Raw genomic sequence first — 25,334 nt, forward strand, 5'->3', positions numbered from 1 at the left:
GCAGCAAAAGGTGGCGCTACAAAGTATTAACTTAAGGGGGCTGAATAATTTTGCACGCCCAATTTTTCAGTTTTTTATTTGTTAAAAAAGTTTGACATATCCAATAAATTTCGTTCCACTTCATGATTGTGTCCCACTTGTTGTTGATTCTTCACAAAAAATTACAGTTTTATATCTTTATGTTTGAAGCCTGAAATGTGGCAAAAGGTCGCAAAGTTCAAGGGGGCCGAATACTTTCGCAAGGCACTGTACATACTGTAGGTCCAGACTTTTTTCTGTATGTATGTATGTTTTATATGTACCTGATGTGCACTGTACCTCTTTTTTCCCCTTTTTGTAGGTTTGAGAAGTTCCTGTGGTTCATCAGCTCAGAGAATTATCTCATCATTGCAGGAAGGGACCAGCAGCAGAACGAGATCATTGTGAAACGCTACTTCAGGGCTGGTAATGGACAAACTTTCACACGCACGGTCTTACCTTAAATAAACACCTCAGTTATGAAGGTATTCAAAACTGAGCTGCTTTACCTCATTATGTGTACTTTTATTTTGACAGGTGATATCTATGTTCATGCTGACCTCCATGGAGCAACTAGTTGTGTCATTAAAAACCCCTCAGGTACATAGAACCTAGTGGATCAACCCTGATCAGTTTGTGCGCTACTGAATGTTACTTTTAAAAATAATTTGACGTCCTACCCCTCTCCACCTCTGGTTGTCCTTGTTCCAGGCGTTCCTGTCCCTCCTCGTACTCTGACGGAGGCTGGCACTATGGCTGTGTGTTACAGTGCTGCTTGGGATGCCAAGATCGTCACCAGCGCATGGTGGGTCCATCATCATCAGGTGAGTCACGGATGTTGGACGGCTACACTGGATAGCTGTGTCTGGCTCCTCCCTCCTCTCAATGTTTCTGGAAGGAGGCGACTATTCGCGGTTTGAAAAATGGTTTTTAGAACCTTCACTAGGTGGCAGGCAGGGCCAATTCGCAGGCCATATTTTGTCAAGTTTAAAAAAATTGGAATAACAATAGAAGGGTTGTGTAGCTGTGCAGTGACTGAAGTAGTTAAATTATATTTTTTGCCTATTTTTGTGTAGTTAACTACTGCGACTACAAATAAATTTCAGGCATGAAAAGAAAGGAATAATGTTTTATTTTTATTTTACCATTGCCTCTAACCCTAACCACCTTTTGGATAAGAACTCTGAGAGACTTCTCATGTGCTGTAAAAGTATTTTAAATCAGAGTCATCTTTAATGGCCAAGTATGTTTGAACCTACAGGAATTGTGACTCCAGTACAGGGACTCTCAATGTGTTGTAAGGCAACAGGAATAGAAAATAACAATGAGAATAAAAATAGAGCAATAACATGAGAATAAACTGTGTGTGCATTAAAGAGAATGTGTGCAACCAAAAATAGGAGAACAAAAGAGACAGCATTTATATGTATATGGGCATTATGGTAGAAGAGCTTTCAGACTGATGTATACAGTGGTTATATTTACACCAAGGTTATTACAAACACAGTGGAGACCCTTTCATAAAAACACTGCCCATAATTATGCTCTTGGCCATAAACTCCACAGGATATCGTAAACATATAAGTGCAAAGTGTGATATCAAATAATAGACTATGAGCAACAAAAGAATTAAAATTTGACATTGCTCTTTAGTGATAAGCATTAATATATTTATTATTTTTCTTTAGGTGTCTAAGACAGCTCCCACTGGAGAGTACCTGACCACTGGAAGTTTCATGATCAGAGGTATAAAACACTAGTTTTTTATTCACCAGAAGAGCCCCAAGGACATCAAACATAAAACTTTATTATTTCTGTTGTATTTCTATTCAGGAAAGAAGAATTTTCTGCCCCCTTCTTACTTGATTATGGGCTTTGGATTCCTCTTCAAGGTAAATAACATAGTGAGCTGTGAATACATTTAAGCTCTGTCCTCCAAACAGAAATGTTTCATGATCTCCTGTATACAGGTAGACGAAGAGAGTGTGTTTCGGCACAAAGGGGAGCGAAAAGTGAAGACTGTGGAGGAAAACATGGAGGAGGTCACATCCAGAACTGCAGAGCTGTTAGAGGAGGGAGAGGAGCTAATAGGTAGGACATAATCATACCAACTGCTTTGTATTTACTGTAGTCGAGTACTGGAACTGATTCGGTTGCTTTTTCAGGTGATGACAGCAGTAATGAAGATCGAGGTGAAGAAGGAGCAGAAGGAGATGGAGAGAACAAGGAGGTGAAAAAGGCAAACACGGTTGAAGGGGGTGATGTTGCGAGCAGAGACCTGAGCACTGTTCCTGAGGAGGCTGCAGCAGACACAGGAGAGAGGCCGTCAGAGCAGAGGAACATGGAGGTGGAGGGAGAGGAAGACGACGGGAAGGATGAAGAGAGTGATGAATTCAGCTTTCCTGATACAACCATCTCCCTCACTCATTTACAGCCCAGCAGGTAATGTTACCACTGCTACACACTGGACCAAACACTTCAGGAAGAGATTGATACTTCCCAGCTCACTACTAATAGTTCCATCACTGCACATGACAATAAATAGTACCTAAATAAAGTCTCTTTATTTCTAGGAATACTCCAAACCCTGGCTTCAAAAAGGAAACAACCACTCAAGTAATTAGTTACAGCCATATTTATTTATAATTCCATCAAATCATACATTTCTACCACTTCATCTTCTGATATTAATCTCTTAATTTGCTTTAAGGCTGATGCAGACTGTCAGGGGAAGAAACACATGACTGCCAAGCAGAGACGGTGAGTGAATGGAACAAAAACACATGTAACTTGATAAAGGTGAGCAGGATCATCATCCTTTGAAAAAAACTATACGTCTTCAGCACACAGAGACTTACTTCCAACTCGAATGAGTTAAACCTCTCATAACACCTTGTTCAGTGAACATATTGGAGACAGACTGTGGAAATCAAGTGAAATAACCGACATGCGCTTTAGTGGAAGCTTGCTCCTTATGTTTTCATAATTTTTGAGGCATTTCGCCTTTTTCCCCAAACTAAAGTTGACTATATTTTATATAGCTTTTATAGAAGTGTTGATTGGTCCAAAGAGGCATGACCAGCCTCAGGTGCTTTTGTCTTTGCCACTAGAGAAGAGAAAAAGAAGAAGCAGAAACAGGAGGGTTGTGACAATGAGGAGAAGCCTGAGGTTCCATCTGGTGGATCGGCAGTTGATCAGGGCTCCAAAAATGGAGGAGGAGGAGGGGGAGGTTCCTCGCAGCAGCCACTGAAGAGAGGCCAGAGGGTAAGAGGAGTTTGGAGAGAAGCTGAGGGCCAGATCTTAACACGGATTCTGAAACATTTTCTTTTTAAAAACTTACAAATCCTTTTTTATGGGAGATAAATCAAAAAGAGAAACATAAAATATACAGGAACATTCAAGAGAGTGAAATAAACCTCAGAAGAAAAACACATTAAGTAACAATGTAATTTTTAAAAACGACATTAGGAAAAGGTTTTTCCAGTACGAGTTGCTAAAAGAGGCCTATAATATTTCAGATGAGGTCAAGAATTCTTAAGCAGCAGTATACACGTTTTAGGTGTTGTAATGTTCTTATTTGATGGATGCATGTTGAACTCATGCTTCCGCCTGTACACGTTTTTCCTCCTGTTGTCACCAAGAACAAGATGAAGAAGATCAAAGAGAAGTACAAAGACCAGGATGAAGAGGACAGGGAGCTCATGCTGCAGCTCCTCGGGGTGAGGAAGAATAACAATGACCCCACAACCTTTGTCACACTGTGGCGACTCCTGTACAGTGTTGTTCCTCTTTCATACCGACGCAGTAAATAACACCGACTCTCTTTCTCTCTTAGTCAGCAGGTTCCACCAAAGAAACCCCCCTCTCAGAAACCTCGTCACGTGGAGACTGCAGCGAGGAAACCAGAGCTGACGGAAGGAGAGGATGAGGAGAGGAAGCCTGGGGAGGAGGGAGGTGAACAGGAGGACAAGGTAGATAAGTGTCAAGAATATTGTCCATCCTCTTCAGTTGTTTTTTGTATTGACTAGATACTAAATAGAGTAATATGTAGTAATTTAACCCTTTAGACTCTTGGACTATTTTTGGCTGTTTTGATTTTACCTTTCTATAATGAAGAAATGTTTGGTATAACATTTTTCAGCACACCCTCATCTATTATGACCTGACAATTATTTTTACACTTTGATAGACTACATTGATGTCCGTGATCATTGACTCCTGAGTTATCTGCTAATTTACAACAGAATGTAATTTGACAAATACTGTGCTTTGGCCAGAGACAGTAACTAATCAACCACTATAAACACAAGGATGAGCAAATGTTAGTTTTAATCTTGACCTTTTTTGATTTAACTGCCAAATACCAGTTTCTCCTTACTGGTTTTTTTTTTTTTACAATTCTATACATTAACTAAAGATGTCTTCTATATCAGGATGATGATATAGACCAGGACAACCCTGGAGCAGAGGTAGGTTTTCACTGTAAAACATTTTAACTGTGGAAAATTTGAAGGTTTAACAAGATAAGACATTTACTCCTTGACTAAATTTCTGTAATGCTTAATTCTGAATCATTCATTTTAACCCAGTAACACGGCTGCTGCTTTGTGTAATTTAGCATTTTTGTCATCTCAGGAAGCAGAGAATCTGCTCACCTCTCTGACAGGACAGCCGCACCCTGAAGATGTGCTGCTGTTTGCTGTGCCAGTCTGTGCTCCCTACACTGCCCTTTCCAACTACAAGTATGTGTAACAAAAATCCATCAACATTTGGATAAAAAAAAAAGAAATTAAGAGTGCACGGACTAAGTTTTTTTTTTTTTTTTTTTTTTTCCCCATGCAGACATAAGGTGAAACTGACACCAGGTTCTCAGAAGAAAGGAAAAGGTAAGAATAAATTCACTGTAATGTTCATCAACCAGTAACTTTCTTTAGTGACATTTGTTTTTCCTGCCAGCTGCCCGCACTGCAGTTCTCAGCTTTATGAAAGCCAAAGAGGGCTCAACCAGAGAAAAAGACCTGTTCCGTAGCGTCAAGGTAAAGAATTTAACTGCATTTTAATAGCAGAACAATTCTATTCTTAACATGCAGTGCCAAAAAAAAAAAAAAATCAACCGGTAAAGCAAGAGAATTCACTGTTAAAGCTGTTTTTAGATATGTGTTGCACTCACAGCGGGGGTGAGCGCAGCAAAGGGGAAGAGGGCGCACGTTAGGCACCAGTTGCTATGCAACCAAAAAGTTTACCAGGAGGTGGTTAGAACAAATTTTTCGGGCAGCAGACTCAGATGCACAATGTACCCATCTACATGTCAGTGAAAAGCTCTGGCTTTAGTTGTATTGATGAGGAGGAGGAGACGAGCTGCAGTGAAGAAGAAGGTGGTATGGGTCTGCCATGTTCTCTGGCATTGGATGCGTTGAAGTGTCGTCACAGAGAGCGCTGCGCCCAAGTTTTTTTTTTTTTTTTTTACTTCAGTGCACAGCGCGCATCATGTCCAATCTGAAAACGGCTTAACAATAAAAGACTTACTGTTTTGCAGTCTTAAATCACCTCTTCCATTGCTACTTTGAGCTGTAGGTCACTGACGCCACTCCTCGTTAGATGCATAGGGCATCTTGAGATTTAAAAGAAAAAAATCTATAATCAAAATAATTTAGTTGCAGCCCTAAATTAACTTTTCTCATCATTCCCTCTGACCTCCTGTGTTACAGGACGTTGATCTATCTAGAAACATGCCAGGAAAAGTTAAAGTGTCTGCTCCCAACCTGCTGGCTGCCAAGAAGAAATGAACAGGTGAATACAGACATGGCTCTACCTTTCAAACATGAGGGTTACAGTCGACCATCAGTACAGTGGCCCTGTTACAGATAATATCATGTCAAAGATTTTTTTTTTGGACCAACAATTTGTTGTATGAAATAGTATAAATTACAAAAACTGAGTAACAGACCACAATTAAAGTTTGTGTTTATTCTTTGAGGTACAACAGTGTATTCTACAAAAAAAAAAAAAAAGTGTGCAAACCAGGCACATATAAACAAAGCCCTACTGACATGAAGCATTTTAGTGCAACGTGGCTCAACATCCATCCAGTACACGAAGTATTTTAAGTTATTGATTCAGTAAAATTCCAATGCTACAGGAGCAAGGCAGAACAATTTGCAAGCTTTAAAAACCTCTTTCCAAACCTATGGATTTCCTCCAAAAAATTATAAATAACTGTATATACAAACAAAAACTCAAAGTTAACATTTGTGTGGCTTCGGAGTAGATAGTTTTGCGTGATATACAGCACTATTTTTATTTAGGTCTGTGATCACACCAAAGTCATTCATAGTTATCATTAAAGCAATAGGCTTCCTGAAAAAATCTGCACTGCTGTATTTCCTGTTAAGACATTAAGTTGGTTTCTAAGAAAGACCAATGAAATTACCAAATAAACATCTGATTGGCACTTGTGCTAGAACGACCTCCCTTGGCTCGAGGCTATACCAACACAGTAATCTTCAGGAGGAAACTGAAGTCCTGCTATCTTTCCCACTAGCCTGAATAACACAGCGCCTTTCCTCAGACTGTTTCTTTCAGTGGTCTTCAGGAACATCTAAAAAGACAAGAATAGGGTTTCTGTCCATAATTTAAGGTAAATTTACTATGACAGTGGCTAGCACAGAATGCCAAATTTTAACATTAAACACCAACACCTCCTTAGTAGAAGCCCTGTCACTGTAACAGTAACAGACTGTAGTTGATGAATTCTGAGAAAAATAAGTTCTTGGTAAAGTCGTCTTCATTACTACAATAGTAAGACCTGGTAACCATGCTGTCACTTCAGCTCTTCAAATTATGTTAAGCACAAAGAAAACCTAAAACCGGACGAAAGCAAACCCCAAAGTAGTGCAGGACTTCTGCTTTCTCTCAATTAAAAATAAAACAAACAAAACTGAGGTTCACCTGTGAATCTCAGTACCATAGTCAGAACACATTTCCAGCAAATCCACAGCTGTTTACTATTGCTTTAAGGTTGTTTTTTTTTTATCTGTATGCATAAACATTACACACATTAAGGGATAAGGCCAGACATTTTCTATATTAACAGTATTTTAATCACTCCTCATGTAGAGACTAAAACCAATATCCGTCAGAACTGGATTATCTTGTTCGTTTGTGCCATTGACCGCCACTCAAAAGCAATTTAAAACACATCAGGGAAACACCACTGAAAACACCAGACCCTAAATTCTTTTTAAACTTTACACAAAGGCTCTGAACAGCCACCAGGTTTTACAGCATCTGAAGGAAGCTAGGGTCAAGGGCTAAGCACAACATCTCTGGATATTCTTAAACATTAGGAAATATGTCACTATGTGCAGTGGTGTGTTTTTGAACATTATTATGGGTATGGCACAGATGAATAAGCTAATCCAGTTGTGACAGACATTAATTATCAGTAGAGGCAAATCACTGTTGGTTTTAGTCTTTGTATGGGACGTGCTGAAAATACTGCCGATATAGAAAATGACAAGTCTTATCCTTTAAACTAATGCTCTAAAAAGGACCATCTGTTTTGAGAGAAACTCATATCAGCCATACATACATACATACATACATATTGTCCTGTGCTCTTTGCCTAGGAGCCCAGTGTGTTGACATGTGCCATTCTCTGCTTGAGGCTGTGCAGGAGGTGTTTAGGTAGACAGTCCCAGTAATTGGACAAACGGTCCCTGTGCTGCAGAACGGTCTCCATACAGAACCTGGAGAGTGGGGACAGGTGCACCTGAGCAATAACAATGAAAAGAAAACATGCAGGTGTAAAATAAGTGCACGTTTGCTTCGGTACACACTCACCGAACCAGTGATTTGGGCTGAACGTTGAAAACCAGTAACTCATTGCTGTGAGCCTGTCAAGGAGGGAAAAAAAAGTCAAATTCAGTAGAAAAGATTTTATTGTATTTTAGTGAAAAAAGTGTTATATAACAAATAAGACTTGAAGCTTACAGCTCTGTGTTGAGACAGCAGGTTGTTGGCACACCCTCCAAACACAAACACCTCCCCATCAGGACCAGAGCATGCTGTGTGCCACAGCCTGAAAAACACAAGCACAATGACAAGTACACTCTACATACAGTATGCTTGTTAAGCAGTCTCACAAACACACCACCAAACAAGTGGTCGCTCTCCAGAGTCATTTAGCTGAAGCTTAGTCTATAAACACCAGCAAGTGATGAGAGAATGTACCTGGGGCTCTCGGTGTGGCTGTGTTTGAACGGCTTCCATTCATTTTTACTCACACAGTACAGCCAAGCATCACCTGAAAAACAGATTAAATTATCGCTGTGACACCAAAGATCATTTTGAGGTGGCTATGATCAGTTGCTGCTCAAGGAAAAGCACCAGACTCACTCAGTGTCTCTCTGTCTGTGGTGAAACCTCCGAATAGGAAGATATGGTCTGGCGACACAGGAGTGAAGGAGTGCCAAGAGCGGCCCACAGGGCCCTGCTGGAGAACGCTCCTACAGCAAGGGGGACAGGTGTCAGTAGGGAATAGAGCAGGAAAAAGTCATTTCAGAGAATGCTCAAAAAGGTAAAAGAGGGGTGGGCATGTTCAAATGCAAAACATGCAAGATATGTGCCCTGGTATTAAGATGGGTTGAACTGTTACCTTCCCAGATTATTCCATGGTAAGACTTGTAAATGAAAAGAACACTTACATTTCGTGCCACTCCCATGTGTCCAGGTCAATGTAGTACATGTCATTTAGTCTGTAGTTCTATGGAACATACAATATGGAGATGGAAGTTGGACTTAAACAGGACAGAAATTATTCATTTTATAATAGGTAAATGTACGACTACATTTGTTACCTGGTAGAGAATAGCATCTCAACAACAGAAGTTCAAAACAAACAGGTTAAATACACCCACAACTTGAACTATTTAAATTTTTCCTTACCTTGTATCGTCCCCCAAACACATAGCCTCTGTTACCAACTGTGGCACAGGCATGGGCTGCTCTCGGTGATGGGGTGTTCCCCTATATCAGGCCACAACAACAGATAGAAAATGGATGTCATCACATTTTTCCTCTTCTACTGTTCAAGAGTAAGATGTTTCTAAAGCATTTTGACTCAGTGTGTGCATAATTAAATTTTGAGGCGACACTGGCATGTGTCCATCTGTTTACCGTGGTGATGGGCTGGCTCCATGTCGACGTATCCAGGTCTAGGATATGGATGTGATTGTTCCAGCCTCGGCCAGGGCTGTTCCACTGCAGCAGCAACAACCAACACAAGGGGATTTACTTCTTTGTATAACTTGGTGTACTTTTTTGTTTGAATCAGAATTTAGAAATATACACCAAAAGGGTGTGTGATGATACATTTAGCTCATAAGACGAGATGATATTTTAACACTTTTTTTTAAAACTAATCATGTAATGAATGTCACTTCAGTTCAACTTTGAGTATGAATTATATGCAGAAACAGACAATATGCCGGACTGTCTTCTGACTACACAAGATCTCATCACACCCCTAAATACCAATAAAACTATAAAATACTTGTACTGTTTATCACGTGAAGAGGATTTTTGTTTACAGACCACAAGAGAAGATGATTCATCATATTTAAAAGTCCCTCTATGAGGTCCCTGTGGAGCATAGCCATATCCCCCAAAGAATACAAGTCTGGGAAGAGAGAATATCAGACAATCACTTCAAATATCTTTCCTGAGAATCTGTACTGTACTGGTAAGCATTTATTATTGTGTGTAAACCACCCAAATTATAATAAACATGATCATGTGGCTGACTATTACCATATTACACATACAGTATATTCAAATATACAGTCATTCAACAGAGAGAAATGGTTTCAGTTTATTTATGACAGTGTCAAAAAGACATTTCGCTGTTGTGTCTGAAGGCCATCCCACAGAATTCTTTTTAGAGGCAGTACACTAATCCAGTTCTTATTCTATTCTAATTCTACTTTATTCTATTTTAGTTCCTAAATGTTATGGCACCCAACCAACTAGGTGAGAGAGAAACGGTATTTCGATTTTCTGCATGTCCTGCAGAATTCACATATGGTGAATTGACAATAAAATCCTTGAACCATGTATATAAAGAAATACTCATGCAAAAGTTTAGGCACCCCTTGATAAATAAGAGATTTTGGTGATTTTTTATTTGAACAGATGTTAACACAGTTTCTCTTGGAAATGGAAAAAATGCACAATATTTTCAGCAAACAGTGATGCATAGTTACTTCTTATGCCATAAATTGAACAAAAATAAAAAAGAGCAGCCCAGGGTGTAAGCTGGGGCAGAGGGGTCAGACAGGGGGACAGGAGACAGCAGGGCAGGACGATCCACAGGGGCAACATGCCCTCTAAAACAAACCATCAGTTACATTTTTTCACTCAGAACATCGTTTGTTTGTCTGTCCTTCCTCTCTCCCCTGCGTCTGCCTGCACTCCCCAGCAAAGTATATGTATATATAAGTGTTTTTGTCCTCTCCCACCTTTCCTTCCTCTCTTTCTGTGTGTTTTTTCTCATCGTTTGTGTCCATAAACATACTATATACTCCCTGTCATATATCCTCTTACTCACACTCTCTCTCTGCCCTTTCTGGCTCGCTGTCTTTCTCATCATAAACCTCCTCCATCTCTGGCCACTCATCTTTTCAGGAAGGTAAACGTCAGGTTGTATGTTCAAGGTTTTGAACGTAATCTTTGATCATAAATAATTTCATTAGAATGCTGATGGTTTAGGTCCTGTTTGAGTAGATGTGATGGGTTAGGCCATCTGCTCAGCTGATAAGAACAGCTCTGTATTATTAGCATCTCCACCGAAGCCTCGGCTGTCTTGTTTACCTAGGCATTCCCAAGGCGAATTTCATTCCTACTGCACATTTAAACTCTATTTACACACTCAGACTCTCTCTCCTCTTTACCACTGTCTCGCCTAATTGTTTGTCTGCTTCTCTCTGTTTCTCTCTGTAACTTAATTTTTCTTCTGGCTTCCACAGCACTACCTCACTGTTGTGGCTGGTGGGTTTTTTTTTTTTTTCCTTTTTTTTTTTTAAAAAAAAAATTAAAAAAAAAAAAAAAAAAAAAAAAAAAAAATTTTCAAAAAAAAAAAAAAAAAAATCACCAAAATCTGTTATTTATCAAGGGGTGCCTAAACTTTTGCATGAGTATTTCTTTAAATACGACCGACTTAAAAACAATATTCCTGTCTTTACTGTTATAATTACCCATGTAGAAAAGTGTGCAACATTTTGTTTTTGAGGCTTCCTACTAGGGAACTGGGAGAACAGCCTGAAGAAATGAATGCGCATGCTACCACTTTCCCCAGCATATTTGTGATTTTAAATTTACAATGTGAGTATTTGGATAGCACAGCAACACTTAATAAACATTCAAATTCAGGAGGAAAAGAAAAAAATAAAAATTAAAAAAAAAAACAGCCACCTCTGACCTGTTCTTGTGAACCCAGCACCCTAACTTGTCCTTGCAGGATGGAGGAAGTCCTTTGAGATTCTTCATTTCCTCCCAAACAAGCCTAGGAGCACTGAGTGGAAGGCGGTAGATCTGTAAAGCACCACACAGAAAACAAGAGCTCTGAAAGCTGATCACCTTAAACAGGAAACAGACATACTTCAAGGGCTGATGTTCACACATGGTGCAATCCTTTTAAATAGCAGATGATTGGAAATTTACTTAATGCAGTATGCTGTACTGTACCTTGTCTGTGTTTCCCCTGGCATGATGACCTCCAAATAGGTAAAGAACTCCATCAACACACACCCCACAGCTGCCCGACATGGATGTGTGCAGGTTACCTCCAGCTGTATGTTTTGTCCTGTGAAAACGCTGTGTTATTCATCTACTTTGTGTGTTTGAAAAAAAAAGTGCCCATGACAATGGTATAAATATACAACTGTGATGTTACAGCTATTACCATACTCCTGACTCCATGTTGTAGGTCCAGATCTCATTTCTCGGCAGATACAAGTCAAAGAATCCGTGGTTTTGAGCATTCTTGTATAGGTGGGGAATAAAATATAATAAATGTGAGGACTGTGGGGAAAAACACACAAAACAATGTAATAAAAATAGTTTTAGGACATATACTTACCCTGTATCCACCCCACACATACATGAGGTTTCTATGAACCACAGCTATATGCCCACTGCGCTCTGCTGGAATATCCAACTCAAATAATTCCTCCACCTCCTCTTCTTCTTCTTCTTCATCCACATCATTCACCATCCAAGCAAACAATCTGTCGTCTTCATCTCTGTCCGAGTCATTGTCATCTTCTCTGGCTGGCAAATCCCCAACGTCTTCCTCCATCTCTGCCATGTCACTATCTTTTGTCTCCTGTCAGGGCTAGAAGACAGAAAGCAAAATCATCTTGGTTAGTGCTGATAGGATTACTCGATTAGCTGATTAATCTAAAAAATAAAAGTACAAGTAGAACAGAAAACAACCTATATTCAAAGCAAGTGATGTCAGGAAATGACAATAGCTTTTTGCGAAATATAAGATAACAGGACACAGAAATATCGGCCTATTCTGGCTGTGCAAAGTACTGAGCAGTTTGTATCCATTAGCTGGCACCATTGTTACAGCTGGCGTACTTTGCTGAAATAAATAATTAGGTTACTAGCTAAATCAGCGTCAGCTGCTAACTTAGCGTTTTCATCAGCAATAAACAAAAATACAACCCCGCACATTAACTGATATACGTGTTTAAAATGCGCCAACTTACTTGCCTGTTCACCAAGCTAGTGACCACCTATCAGCTGTTCGTCAGGTAATGTTAATTACCCAGAATGTTCCAGAACTGTTGTAAAAGTACAATTGCAACTGGGAGAGAAAAGCATTATAAAATCAAGCTAAATACAACATAGGTTGAAATGTGTTTGTACCTGTCGTTACATACCCTTGGCAGATTCTTGTTTTGCAAATTTCAGAAATGCGCCATTTATGAGAGGTCGTTACAAGCAGTCTGGGCACGACCGGAAGCTGCCGACCTCTTAAATCCGCCATTTTGCTAAGGTCATCGTAGACTAGAACAGAAACCGTAGTAATGCTCAGTACCAACACTTTTGTGTGGATGCTGAGTCAGTAGCATCTATTCAACTTGTTTTATTAAATTTTATACTTTTGTCAGCATTTTTTTTATAATAAAAGAATCTTAAAATCTTTCTCCTCTTTCAGCCTTAATCACTCCAGCATACTTTCAGCTAGAAAAAACATTCAGCCTTTAAACAAACTTGTCGACCACTAATGTAAAACATTTAGGTAGATAGGAGGGACTATATTGATCCCACAGTGGGGAAATTCCTGTGTTCCAGCAGTAGTCACTGCTATTGGTTAGTGTGACAACTTTGTGTTTAGTCATAATCCGGACACAGACAGACAGCAACAGAGTAACACACATACACAAAATAACAAACGCCCAAACATATACAGTCAAAGCAATACGGTGTCACACAGTAACACACATAAAGGTACAGTAGCACAGTGAGACACTCATACACATGGGTTGGTTTGCCTTCAAAATATATCTGTCAGATGTCAGTAAAAATTATGTATTCTTTTAGAACTTTAAGCCATTTAATTTCTATCTCTCACTTTGGGATTAAGCCTTCCACTGTTTTAGGAATGCTCTCAAGTTCTCACCTTCTTCAGATAATGAAGTTAAATTCCCAACTTCAAGTTTTTCACTTCATCTTCCTTAATTATTCAGCATTGCATCTCAGCCTTCAGCTATTTCAGCAATGGATTTCATCCATTTCAGCATTTTCAGGGCCATTCTTCAGCAATCAGCATCCATATGCATTTGCTTGTCTTCAAGACTGCTCAGTGCTGATTACTGTGCAAAAACATCAGTGCTCACTACAAAGAATAAAACCTTTATTATTCATGGCAGAACATAAAAACAAATATACAAAATGAAACACTACAGTAGGTTATTCACTAGTCAATTTAAACATACAGTATCATATACAGGCAATGTACAAAACAAATGAAAACAGATCTACTTGTAAACCCATTCTCTTTAGAGTCCCTGAAGTTTGCTGTGAAGTTACAAGAACACACAACAGATTAGTTAATGATTGTTTAAAAACTGTTATCAGTAACAAATGACCTGTAAAGAAATAATTAAAAACACTTCCCACCTGTCCTCAACAGTTCTGTTGGATGGGTAGTACACCTTAAATGTGAAGCCACTTCTTGGGAATGAGCCCTGTCATTTTAAATGACAAAATACTTTAGTGATGAATAACACAAGTTCATATTGGAGCTATAACAGCACAAAGATACAAGTTAAATGTAATTAAATCAGATAATTACCAGTTGGAAAAGCACATTTTATCAAGTTCTGCCCAAAAAATTGAATGCTTCATTTAAAATAATTTCGTTTCATACCGGGTTGACACAGAGGCAGTCTGTGTTGGTGATGCTGAAAGGGTCATATTTGTCTGCGAAGACAATGACATCAGGGACTGGGTAGACATGCAGGGAGTAGTCATATGCCCAGTATACAGGACTGACATACAGAGGCAGTGGAGTCAAGTGACCCTGAGATAAGATGGTCTTAACAAACTGGGGGAAAGAGGAAAATAAGACCAGTGTTTATTTACAAAAATAAGCATGCCACATTGTGTTTTCTCAGAAATCTGCTCAACTTGGGTAGAGTTTACAGCTGAGGATTGATTAGTTCACTAACATCTTTTCAGCAACCCATTGCTTGAAGAGCATTTAGAAAGAATGGCTCACACTTAAGTACAATGGCAAATAAAACCCCTGAGAACAAAGCTAATAATACCATATGTGTATACAGAAAGAGAGGAGAGGAATGTCAGCTTTGTTTGGAAAAACTGCAACTCACATGGTTTGGAATGTCAAGATTGCTATTGGGCAAACGCACACAGTTCCTGCACATCTTGTTGACAAGGTCTTCCCTAATAACGATGATCTCCTGGCTGCAGTACTGGATCCTGACAGGAAAAACATCACAGTGAAGCTCAGTTTTACTGTCATGAGCCTGGTCACAATTTATCCTAAGCTTTTCAAATTAAAACTAGTGTCTTTGACTTGTCAAGTCACTTGCTCTAAAATTTGATCAACCAACATAATAAGTATGTTAACATTAAATAAAATCCACATATTTGTACCTGCACGGGTTAGTTGTGAACACAGAAAAAGGTACCCTCTGCCTGAACTCGTCAGTGATGTGATCTGCCAAAGGAGGCCTGAGGGAAACATACTGTATTTATTTCCATTTGTCCAAACCACCGAGCCAAACTCACATAAGGATTTTAATGTCTCTAAATGTTTACCTTGGGAGGATCATGCCTGGACCAGGATCTTCAGGTCCAGGGACAAATACAAAGCGACTACTGCATGTTTAGGATGAAGAAATTTAAGTTAAACACATTAAAACCTAAATAGTTAATAATAGAACAGAGGAGATCAGAGTAACCTATCTAATCCTACCTGCTGTGAATGCTGGGGTGTGCACATATGGCATCAGCGAGCGCTTTCAATGACTCTAAGAAACAAAAATTATGAATTGAAGGCATTTTTATAGCTTAATTATTCCTCTTAATGTGCAAAAAGAACTCAAGAAGTGCAGTGCAGTAATTTTTAAGGACTTTACCTTTCAGGGACTTGATCTGTGTTTTTCCATACGGGGCAGAAGAGAAGTTTCCACACAAGATGAAACAGGTTGGAGGCAATGCAGCATAACCTGTAAGAAAAAATCGTGATGTCCAGTTTCACCAGAGTCGCATGAGGTGTATATTTTGACTAGTATTTAGCAAACAGAAGGAAGCAAATATTTAACACACACCAGTAACACATTTTATTACTGGTATTGACATAAAATTACAATTGGCCAATACCTGACCTGAGAACATGATGTTGAGCTTGTCCATCACATCAACACTGTCCAGCCACACATCAGAAACAATTACAAACATGGCATCTTCATTCTCTTCTTCCAGCTGCTTCAGCTTGGATGAAGCCTTCACCGAAGTAGTGGATGGACCACCAAAGAAGTTCACGTTGCCGTAGTATGCTCTGGACATAATACCAGGATCACACAGTGAGGCAACAGAAACACTAGCAGGTAGCATGCATATATACAGCAAATTTCCTTTATGCTACCCAGTCACTAATATTTCCATTGCATACCAACAAGGTAAAACAACTTCACAGACAGCATGTGAAAAGCTACATAAGTAATCCACACTTTGCCCCACTACCTAATGTCAGCTTACACGTATCGCTATATCGAGTAGTCACAGCCTGCAAAAAAGATTTTTCTGAACACTTTTCTTCCAATGCACGAACCTTGTTGCTGACGAAGGCTCTGTTGGTGGGAACCCAAAGCCGTTGACGTGGAGCACTGACTCCTCGTACCAACCTACATGACAAATGACTTTACTTCGACAACATAAATATATATGCTTATGAATATGAGTGCCTAATATTTATTATTTAACTACTACCTAACATATTTAATGACACTGGTAGCAGTTATATTAATCATACCCTCTGCAAGTACAAAGCAGGATTCTGTATACAGGCCATTATGAAACTGGTGAGAATGCAGTTAAGAAAAATGTCCATTTTAAAATCCACAAATAAATGCACAATAGAAAGTTATTTTTGTTGGAATGCACCAGTGAACCGATTAAAAGGATATTGCTTTGGACATGTCCAGTTGAACTGTTCCACTTGGGTCCTCCAGGTAATATTTACCCTTAAAAATATATAGAAATGTTTAAGGAACGAAAGAGGAAGGCCTCAAACTGACGTAGATAAAAAGTTATCTGCAAGACTAACTCACCTCTTTCAGCTGTGTGATCATCCCAAGGACAATCACTTCTCCTAGTTTAGCTGTGCTGCCAAGCAGTGCTTCAATTGTCTTCAGCTAAAAAAGACAAATCACAGCAAAACAATCTGTCATATTGCAAAACAGTAAAAGGCGTTTCATTTGTATCCCCCAGCTATTAAATTAGCTCAGCACTGATAATGATGATGATTAAGATTTGATACCTGAAATTTGTTTTGACCCTCTTCAACAGCAGTTCCTATTGCAGGTGGAGTGAAGAGCTCATGACGATGTGTACGCTACAAAAAATATGTCTGTATAAATACAAACATGAAAGCTGCACATACTCTAAATAGTACCAAATGAGAGAGAAAGCTGCAAAATACGGTCGTTTAACCACGAGACAGCTCACTGACCTGCTGCAAGATTGTGTAGCGCTCCTTGAACAGTTCAGTTTTGTCCTTGGCCAGACCACACAGGCTGGGGACTGGATGCCTGGTCATACTGATGCTGAATTAAAAAGCCAAAATAAAACATTTTGAACTTTGCCTGCAAGCAACAGCATAACACAAGGTCTGCAGTATATGTAAGCATATGTGGTGAAATAAGTTTGGTTACTTAACACAAAGGGGAACCACTCTGTTTACTCACGGTACAAACTTCTTCCGCTCCACATTGTAAATGTATCTGGGCACATCAAAGGCTCCAATGATGTTGAAAACATTATCTCTGGAAGACAGTTAAACAGTTCATATAAATAAGACTTTGTCTGTATCACAATAAAACTGATTATACAACTAAGGCTTATTGTAAACAGATTGAATTTGAAGGACTTCTTGTCCAAGTGTTCTCTTATCTACACTTTTCCCATCTGTTCTCATGTCAATAAGTCACATAAAGGGCTAATTTCTAGAGATGTATTTTAAAAAGCCCAGCAGATAATAGTACATGGCACACTTATATTTTACTACATAACTTGCATCAGGATAAAATGCTGAAAATACCTATTCACACTCATGAGAGGGGTGTACTTTAAAATTAAGACTGCCAGGAAATGAATCTACTTAAATTATGAAACACTGCAACCAATCAATTTATCCTTTATTAGTACAATTATTATATGTTTTGGTGGAATAGAATAAGACAGAACACAACATTACTGTCCACAGAAGTGGAATATAGTCTTTAACCCATTTGGAAGTTTAATAAAACATACAGAGAGTGTGACAGGATGAATATTGTTAGTGAGAAAATACAAAGTACAAAATTTAACAAATTATTTTATGGAAAAAAAAAATCTAAGCCAAAATGATGATCAGGTAACCAAAAAACACTAGCAGAGTGGTTTCAGCGTGTTCCCATATAAGTGCAGGACATCCACTACTGAATAAAAGTTAAAATAAATAAATAAAATAAAAAAAGCTTTATAGGATTCTTACTTACATGGCTTCATCACAAGACTGAGTGCAGTCCTGCACAGCACTTTCCACCACAGACTGCTCGATCATATTAGAGGACACTGTTGGAAAATGCACATTATGCTCAAAATCTAAAAGACTCTCCAGTCAAAAACAGAAACATGTTAAGTGTTGCATATAGCAGACTGTGCATTAAACACACTGCACTCTGTAAAGACTGACTGTATTGTACTTACATGGCTGCTTTTCCACTGCATCCAGGACCCTTTCAATAACATCATCCAGTTCAGAGGGACTGACTGAGTCCAGCACCTCCACTAGGTACCTGCTGGCTTCACTGGTGCACAAAACAGTAGGAAAACATGCATACTGTATGTTGTTATTGTTTTTCCTTTAGTTTGTCAGAATAAAAAACATTTTCTTAAGAAAACATATGATGTGTGTGCTTGCTCTCATTAATAAATGTAAACAAATTTCATTTACCTAATATTATTTATATTTATTTAATGTCTTCATTTTATTGCTTCTGAAGCAATGCTACTATTTATTTTATTTTTTTTACTTGTCAGATGTCAGCACAAAGGGAGCTGATGTATCAGATGTTTGCCACTGATATTGATGGGAGTTAACTAAGTACATTTATTCAAGTAAAGTAGTTTATTATAGACAAACTATCCAGCAATATATTGTATAAAGTAGGCTAGTTTAAACTAACCCCACGCTTACCAGCTATAACATTAAAGTGACATACGTATCAAAAATTATAATCCAGTAACATAATATTTATTATTGTGAAATGGGCCATTCTTCAGGATGCCATGGTAGCCTACTAAAGTTTGGTACTTTAAATATGTTTTGATGCTAATAATTTTACTAAGTACATTTTTTTGAATGGATGCCGTTGACCTTATAGAGTATTTTAAAGTATTGCTACTTTTTCTTCCACCACGGATCACGGCAGTCAGCTGGAGTGGGAGTAAAAGCGGCTGAATCCTAATGAATAACGTTATGAGATGAAGGGAACTGACCTCTAAACGTTCTAAGCAATTAAAATATAAGGGTTCCTTGTTGTCTTCACTGGGGGAAAACTATGACAGCATGACATTCTACACAAAACCACTCTCTACATATGCTATAGTTGTTTATTTCTTTTTTGCTACGATTATACATTAAGCAGAATATATCGATAATATCCAGTATTTCGCTTCCGTTTACACTGAAGTTAACCCATGTTGTGTTGATACGCTTAGCAGTAGCTGTTGCTTTGGCAAAAAACACATTCTGATATAACGGTTTGCAATTATTAAAATACATACGGTCGCAGTATAAGTCCTCGCATCTTAAAACCAGCGGACACCTTTGCCTTTATATTACGAGCACCATCCATGATTGTTTCTGTCTCTCTGTCGACTCAAGCCTTGGCGGGAATTTAGCATTAACTTCCGCATGTATTTCATCACTTCCGCATGTACATCATCACGTCGCTAATCTAACAAAAGTAAACAAACGGAAGTTGTATTTTATTTTGAAGTACCGTTGACATCGCGAAGTCGTTTGTGCTGAACAAGGTGATTGATGGATGAGGAAAAAAAAAATATAAGACCGACTAAAGGTGTCCCGTAGCCTGTGAGTATGTCTTATTTTAGGCCCCGAATAACCTAATGCAACCTTACGTATAGGTACAAACTGCAAATAATGTGAAACCATATAATTTACTGGTGACAAAAACATGTTTGTTTGTGTTACGGTTGGACTTACAGCTTTACTTCCCTTACTGTAACAGTCAAACTGCAGTCGAGCATGTAAATGCCATTTTTAGACAGATTTTTTAAAATCATTTTAGTCTCAAATACCTCTTTCCTTTACCTTTATAAATATAGCAGTCAGTCATGGATTCCGCATTTGAGAGGTACTCCTCGGAGCTGGTAGCCCGGGAGAGGAGCGGACACACGGCCGTGCTGGAGGAAAACATGTTGTATGTGTGGGGAGGTTACATGGTGAGAAAAACAAACAAATAAACATAGACAGCTTACACACATATGTTGTGGGGGGTAAAGAGGTACATTTACCTAAGTAGTGTAATAAACTAATGTTAAGGTATGTTGTGTATTTACATTTTATGCCACATTATATTAAATATTTGGCCTACACCACTACATTCATTCAACAGCAGTTGTTTACTTTTTAGATTTAAATATTTCTTAAGAAACATGTGAATATGACTCGTGGTTGCAGATAATATGCCTGTGTTATCTGGGGTAATTTATAAATCAATGTGTCTAGAAAATATTTAGTCAAAATAAATCTATAATCTACACCTGCTTAATAAACAGTCCAAAATCCAGAGATATTCAGTTTAGCTACTATCTTGTAAAACACAGAAACGCAGCAAATTCTCACATTTGAGATTATTGAACTTGTTGTAGAATCATGTTGATCAATGGATTGATTGACTTATCCACGCTACATTATTGTTGCTTATATGTTAGTGCTGAATTAATAACGATACAATATTAACCAATAATATAAGCATCATTAATTAATAGCATCATTTTCTGAAATGGGCCATTTTGCTTAACAAATACTTTCATACTTTAAGTATAATCTGCAGGTAATAGTAAGGTATGACTGCAGGAGTCATGGGTTGTTTTTACAATGCTACATTTCTACATATTTTGCTCATGCATCATTACAGTTCATAGAGTACAAACATACATGGCTACCCTGAAAAAATGAAGGACAAATATGGAAACCCACTTCAAATGTTTGGGGATATTTTCTGAATTTAACTTGCATCATTTTGCATTGGATATAATTGTTTTATTTCACATACACTCGCCGACCACTTTAATAGTCACACCTGTACAAGTGTATGCAATTCAGTGCAAAACATCCACCTTAACATCTGTGTTTATGAAGCTCAAAATGTTTCGGTTTTTAGTGAAATTGTCATAAATGTATAAATTCAATTAAATGTTTCTTACTGAGGCCGTAGATTAAAGGTGGTGTTGTACTGGACTACATTATATTTAGAGGTGTTCCTAATATTCTGACCCTCTCATCTATGTAGCTGTGGAGGACAAAAATATTAGAGACACTTCACAAGACATACAGTATTTCTGCTGTACACATTCCTGTCAGGATAACAGACACATTTTATTCTCTACAGTCAGTTGCTGATGATGAAGTTTTCCTTCCTAATGATGAAATCTGGGTATACGACATACAACGAGGTGTATGGTAAATAAACTTTAAATATGTCTATTTGTGGTCACAACATAAAATAGTAATGCACGATTACCCATAATGCTCAGTTTGTCTTTTCTCTGTCTGATAATTGTCATACAGTCATTTAACAATTACTTTGTAGTGACAAGTGGAGCTTTGTGTTGTCTTGCTGTTGTTGTAAAGTGTGTCATGATGATGTAGGTGAATGTAGGTAGTTTATCCAGATTTTGTTTTTCTTTTTTTTGAAGGGAAGTGTTTCACATGACAGGGGAAGTCCCTCCCTCCATGTCAGGGACCTGCGGCTGTTCCCTGAATGGTCACATGTACATATTTGGAGGTTGCGATGACAATGGACAGACCAATCAGGCAAGCCTGATAACTGATGCTTCACAGCTCATGACACAACTATGGTTTACGTCACAGAAACTACACTGTTTTTGAATTTATTTAATGGATCTTGTGATTTTAACACTGTTAGGATGTGAGCACACTAGTCTATTACTGAATCAACTTAAATTTGATGAGTTTTTGCTGTTTATAAAATACCTCCTTAGATGCTGATAATTGTCAAACACTAGCAGCAGTTACAAAAAAGTTTAACATTTGCAAATTTTTTCCCGCCATCAGTGCTGCTAGAAGCAGATGCATCGGCAGTCACGTACAAAAGATTAACATTCCTCACTGAAAACAGTTAACAAATATGAATGAATAAACACAGTGCATCAGTGTGTACAAAGGTCAAAGCTTATACAGAACCAAGTTGACATGAAGTGATCGGTGTTTGACTTCAAACAGATCTATTGTGTCGACCTGACAGATGCTAAATACATGTGGAGCAAGATCATACATGAGATCGGTGCTGCTCCCTCACCTCGGGACAAGTTGTCCTGCTGGGTTTATAATGGAAGGTAAGCATTATGAAGATGTAAAAATTTACTGATTATTGCAGTTTTTTCACTTCATGGTTACTGGTCGAGTGTTGGGTACTGTTTTTAATTTATTTTTACTTGAATAGATATTGTTTTCAAGTTTTGGTTTATTATCAAAACATATGGTATATTCTGCATTCTGTTGGCACTTTCCTTGTATTCTATTATTTGAAGTCCCAATGACTGAACATCCAAATTTAAAGGTATTTCCTTCCTTTCATCCTTCATTCTATCCCATCAGAGATCCACCTACAAACAAAAACACAACCTATCTCGAGCTCCTACATGCATTATTCTTAACATCTCATGTATAGTATGTCTGATTATATGGTGAAATAGAAATAAGAACCCATTGTGTGGGATTGTGATCCATGACAAACTAAATCCATAATCTACACTAGCATATAGTAATTGTGATCATCTTTGGTTGATGTTCTCCAGGATCATTTACTTTGGAGGATACGGTCACAAACTGCTGACTGACGTTGACAGCAGGAACCGAAGTTTCATTGTAGATGAAGCATCATGGGTAATGGTTTACTAAGCTGACCCACAGTAAGAGTCTGTCAAGAAAATATTCCAGCATAGGCCTGAACTTTTGTGAGACTTTGTTTTTAAAAAAGTGTCAGGCCAGCATGTAGGACATCTGGTCACACAGTTGTTTAATTGCTCTCTAGATATATCAGAGCCATTTTGTGTTTAAACAAACTGTAGAAATCAGTTTCCCCTCTATAGCAGTTTTGTTGTTTTAGGTGGAAGATGTCTTCTGGGGATGGAATAGTGAGGTTCATATATTTGACCCCATGGAAGCCAGTTGGAACGAACCACAAACTCACGTAAGTTAGTTTAACACCTGTATATGATACAGATATTCAATGACATTTATTTATGATACAAGGGAGTGAACAGTATTGAAAACGTGTAAAGAAGGTTTTACAGTTGCAGTTTTTGTGTGCAGGGACGTGCCCCGGCTCCCAGGGCTGCGCATGCCAGCGCCACAGTTGGGTGTAGGGGATATATCTGTGGAGGCAGAGTCATGGTGAGAGCTCCACATGCTTGTCAGCTCCACTCGGCTTACAGTCATTAGTAGAACCAAACCACATATCCAAATCTGCAATGAGTAATTTCTCCTCCTTTTTAAAAAATGCAGGAAACAAGGACAAATGACATTCACTGCCTGGATCTTGAATCGTGGACATGGTCAGAAATGTATGTTTTCATCCTGTATTGTGCTTCCATCCTGTATTTTAGGCTTTTGTTTTTACATAACAGAACAGTGAGGAGAGACTGAAAACATTTATTTATAATAAACCATTATTAATATTTAAAGTGGTATTGTGTTTTTGCCAGGTGTGTCTTTGACAGTATTGTGCGAAATATGGTTTTCAGAATCCCGGTGTCCACCACTCCAGTGGGCAGATCGTGGCATACGCTTACAACAGTCTCAGACAGCACCTTGTTCCTGTTTGGCGGTCTCAGTGTAGACTGCAAACCAATGAGTAAGAAACTGCACTCACTTGATTACATTTGTTTCTTCCCTTCCAATGATCTTTTCATGTTTCTTAATATTACATTTATGTTAATATTCTTTTCACTAAAAAGCAAATTCCATATTCTCCAACAGGTGATGGGTGGGTGCTTGATGTTGAAACAAAGAATTGGAGAGAAGTCGAGCATCCCTATAAGGATAAGCCAAGGTAGTAAAGTATCAGCACTTGTTAGGTGTTGTTCATTGATTAATGAACTCATAGATGTGTTTATTTTCCTGCTATCAGATGATAGGAGGGTCTTTTTGTGAGAGGATTTTAAAAACGCTTTTTTTCAAATGTCTCTCTCTTAAGGTTATGGCACACTGCATGTCCAGGCAAAGACTCTGATGTTATTGTGTTTGGTGGAAGTTGTGACTACATCCTCCTTGTTGACACTGTAAGTATCACAGATAGACATTATAGAAACTGGAAGTGTGAAATAATATCAAATATTTTAGACCAATGAAAAGGTTTTCCATCCATAAGCTGAGGTTACTCTGGTGAAAGGACAAGCCTTCAAATCGACAGTTTCAAAACAACAATTCACCAATTCTATAAGGAAAATAAACATTTTCCTGTGATAATTGTGCTCTAACAAGCCATGCTCAGTGGACATTTACAAATGTGGCATATTTCCTTTCAGGGGCACTGCAATGATGCACTTGTTTTCCAGATGCAGCCTTATCCTCTATCCAGGTAATTAAAAAAAAAGCTATATTTTATCAATCCACAAGAAATAATTTCATAAAAAGAAATCATTTTACAGACAGTCTTGCTTGTCAAACAGGTAAAATTAACATTTATTACCAATAGCTGCATTACTGTGCTCCTTCTGCTGGGGCAACGCGGTTACAGTCTTTGTAGAATTTACTACTTTCACTGTGTGATCATTTTCCCAAACGTGAAATGAGGAATGACTTTTCTCATAACAGGATTTGTGAGGATTACATTGCAAAGAATGTGAGGACCTATGAGATGCTCAGAAATCAGCTTTCTCTCCTGCCTTCCAAACTACTGACAGCAATCCAGAGGAGGATGTCGTTCTACAGGCCTTCAAAGAAACAAAAATATTAATTCAACAAATACCATATCATTGTTTTATTTATGTACTGTACTCCATCGGAAATGCTGTGGGCTAGCATTTTTTATTTTTAAAATAGCCAAAATATTTTATGGTGTTATATTTTGTTGTTTAACAAATTTTATTTTGTACAGTTTGTGCTCTAACAAACTGCTCCAGTTATAACTGTTCTGATTAAATGCACACTGAAAAAGTTTTGCTTGATTTGGAGCTAGTATAAGTCAACTAAGTCAGCACACATTTTTTCCAGAATATTCAAATGGTCATAAATCCAACAT

At 38.2% G+C, this 25,334-nt stretch overlaps 4 protein-coding genes across 11 annotated transcripts in view; 2 read left to right on the forward strand and 2 right to left on the reverse strand.

The window, feature by feature from the left end:
- Positions 1-5,867, forward strand: part of nemf (nuclear export mediator factor) — an 11,048-nt gene extending 5,181 nt beyond the window's left edge. The window contains 18 exon segments of the mRNA XM_020591141.1: positions 341-444; positions 556-618; positions 730-842; positions 1,707-1,764; positions 1,852-1,910; positions 1,989-2,109; positions 2,184-2,460; positions 2,592-2,634; positions 2,729-2,778; positions 3,129-3,282; positions 3,660-3,737; positions 3,854-3,873; positions 3,875-3,989; positions 4,452-4,487; positions 4,654-4,760; positions 4,861-4,904; positions 4,975-5,054; positions 5,727-5,867. Coding sequence (XP_020446797.1) covers positions 341-444; positions 556-618; positions 730-842; positions 1,707-1,764; positions 1,852-1,910; positions 1,989-2,109; positions 2,184-2,460; positions 2,592-2,634; positions 2,729-2,778; positions 3,129-3,282; positions 3,660-3,737; positions 3,854-3,873; positions 3,875-3,989; positions 4,452-4,487; positions 4,654-4,760; positions 4,861-4,904; positions 4,975-5,054; positions 5,727-5,804 — 1,600 coding nt within the window. The 3' untranslated portion in view covers positions 5,805-5,867.
- Positions 5,868-5,966: 99 nt separating this feature from the next.
- On the reverse strand, positions 5,967-13,071 carry klhdc2 (kelch domain containing 2). Of its 6 annotated transcripts, none has more exons than XM_020591148.1 (16): positions 12,966-13,049; positions 12,792-12,889; positions 12,155-12,409; positions 11,978-12,057; positions 11,761-11,878; positions 11,495-11,607; positions 9,613-9,697; positions 9,196-9,279; positions 8,965-9,045; positions 8,724-8,782; positions 8,416-8,525; positions 8,251-8,323; positions 8,011-8,098; positions 7,861-7,913; positions 7,622-7,766; positions 5,967-6,616 (listed from the first exon to the last, which is right to left on the reverse strand). In XM_020591148.1, the coding sequence occupies exons 3-15, from the start codon at positions 12,380-12,382 to the stop codon at positions 7,643-7,645; spliced, it is 1,296 nt and encodes a 431-aa protein (XP_020446804.1). In that variant the 5' UTR covers positions 12,383-12,409; positions 12,792-12,889; positions 12,966-13,049; the 3' UTR covers positions 5,967-6,616; positions 7,622-7,642. The 6 variants fall into 6 exon arrangements, with proteins under 6 accessions (XP_020446804.1, XP_020446809.1, XP_020446810.1 ...); XM_020591153.1 differs by having other exon boundaries at positions 12,796-12,889; positions 12,966-13,047; XM_020591154.1 differs by having other exon boundaries at positions 7,618-7,766; positions 12,966-13,047.
- An 854-nt stretch (positions 13,072-13,925) lies between these two features.
- On the reverse strand, positions 13,926-20,245 carry pole2 (polymerase (DNA directed), epsilon 2). 2 transcript variants are annotated; one of them, XM_020591143.1, is made up of 19 exons: positions 20,156-20,245; positions 18,526-18,626; positions 18,315-18,390; positions 17,523-17,600; positions 17,288-17,381; positions 17,096-17,170; positions 16,887-16,970; positions 16,743-16,799; positions 16,589-16,637; positions 16,388-16,460; positions 15,942-16,114; positions 15,693-15,782; positions 15,530-15,584; positions 15,373-15,432; positions 15,208-15,285; positions 14,922-15,030; positions 14,459-14,635; positions 14,209-14,276; positions 13,926-14,106 (listed from the first exon to the last, which is right to left on the reverse strand). In XM_020591143.1, exons 3-19 carry the CDS (start codon positions 18,377-18,379, stop codon positions 14,088-14,090), a joined length of 1,404 nt encoding a protein of 467 aa, XP_020446799.1. In that variant the 5' UTR covers positions 18,380-18,390; positions 18,526-18,626; positions 20,156-20,245; the 3' UTR covers positions 13,926-14,087. The 2 variants fall into 2 exon arrangements, with proteins under 2 accessions (XP_020446799.1, XP_020446798.1); XM_020591142.1 differs by lacking the exon at positions 20,156-20,245 and adding an exon at positions 19,606-19,767.
- On the forward strand, positions 19,808-25,243 carry LOC109955214 (kelch domain-containing protein 1). 2 transcript variants are annotated; one of them, XM_020591155.1, is made up of 14 exons: positions 19,808-19,915; positions 20,170-20,286; positions 21,459-21,529; positions 21,766-21,883; positions 22,313-22,425; positions 22,888-22,975; positions 23,199-23,282; positions 23,405-23,485; positions 23,597-23,655; positions 23,836-23,945; positions 24,071-24,143; positions 24,288-24,372; positions 24,619-24,671; positions 24,908-25,243. In XM_020591155.1, the coding sequence occupies exons 2-14, from the start codon at positions 20,179-20,181 to the stop codon at positions 25,047-25,049; spliced, it is 1,185 nt and encodes a 394-aa protein (XP_020446811.1). In that variant the 5' UTR covers positions 19,808-19,915; positions 20,170-20,178; the 3' UTR covers positions 25,050-25,243. The 2 variants fall into 2 exon arrangements, with proteins under 2 accessions (XP_020446811.1, XP_020446812.1); XM_020591156.1 differs by having other exon boundaries at positions 19,810-19,915; positions 20,173-20,286.
- Positions 25,244-25,334: the final 91 nt, after the last annotated feature.

This window comes from Monopterus albus, unplaced genomic scaffold (assembly GCF_001952655.1).
Source record: "Monopterus albus unplaced genomic scaffold, M_albus_1.0 scaffold13.1, whole genome shotgun sequence".
Lineage (NCBI taxonomy): Eukaryota > Metazoa > Chordata > Actinopteri > Synbranchiformes > Synbranchidae > Monopterus > Monopterus albus.

Coding starts and splice junctions, on each gene's coding strand:
- pole2 (XM_020591142.1), bottom strand. CDS start 19,676: ATGGATGGTGCTCGTAATATAAAGGCAAAGGTGTCCGCTGGTTTTAAG. Junction 17,601..18,314: donor CAGTCTTGTGATGAAGCCAT/GTAAGTAAGAAT, acceptor ACTGTCTTCCAG/AGATAATGTTTTCAACATCA. Junction 16,800..16,886: donor TGATCACACAGCTGAAAGAG/GTGAGTTAGTCT, acceptor TATATTTTTAAG/GGTAAATATTACCTGGAGGA.
- klhdc2 (XM_020591150.1), bottom strand. CDS start 12,382: ATGGCAGAGATGGAGGAAGACGTTGGGGATTTGCCAGCCAGAGAAGAT. Junction 12,058..12,154: donor ATGTGTGGGGTGGATACAGG/GTAAGTATATGT, acceptor CACCTATACAAG/AATGCTCAAAACCACGGATT. Junction 7,914..8,010: donor TGCTGTCTCAACACAGAGCT/GTAAGCTTCAAG, acceptor CCTCCTTGACAG/GCTCACAGCAATGAGTTACT.
- LOC109955214 (XM_020591155.1), top strand. CDS start 20,179: ATGGATTCCGCATTTGAGAGGTACTCCTCGGAGCTGGTAGCCCGGGAG. Junction 23,283..23,404: donor GGAACGAACCACAAACTCAC/GTAAGTTAGTTT, acceptor TTTTGTGTGCAG/GGACGTGCCCCGGCTCCCAG. Junction 23,656..23,835: donor TCGTGGACATGGTCAGAAAT/GTATGTTTTCAT, acceptor TATGGTTTTCAG/AATCCCGGTGTCCACCACTC.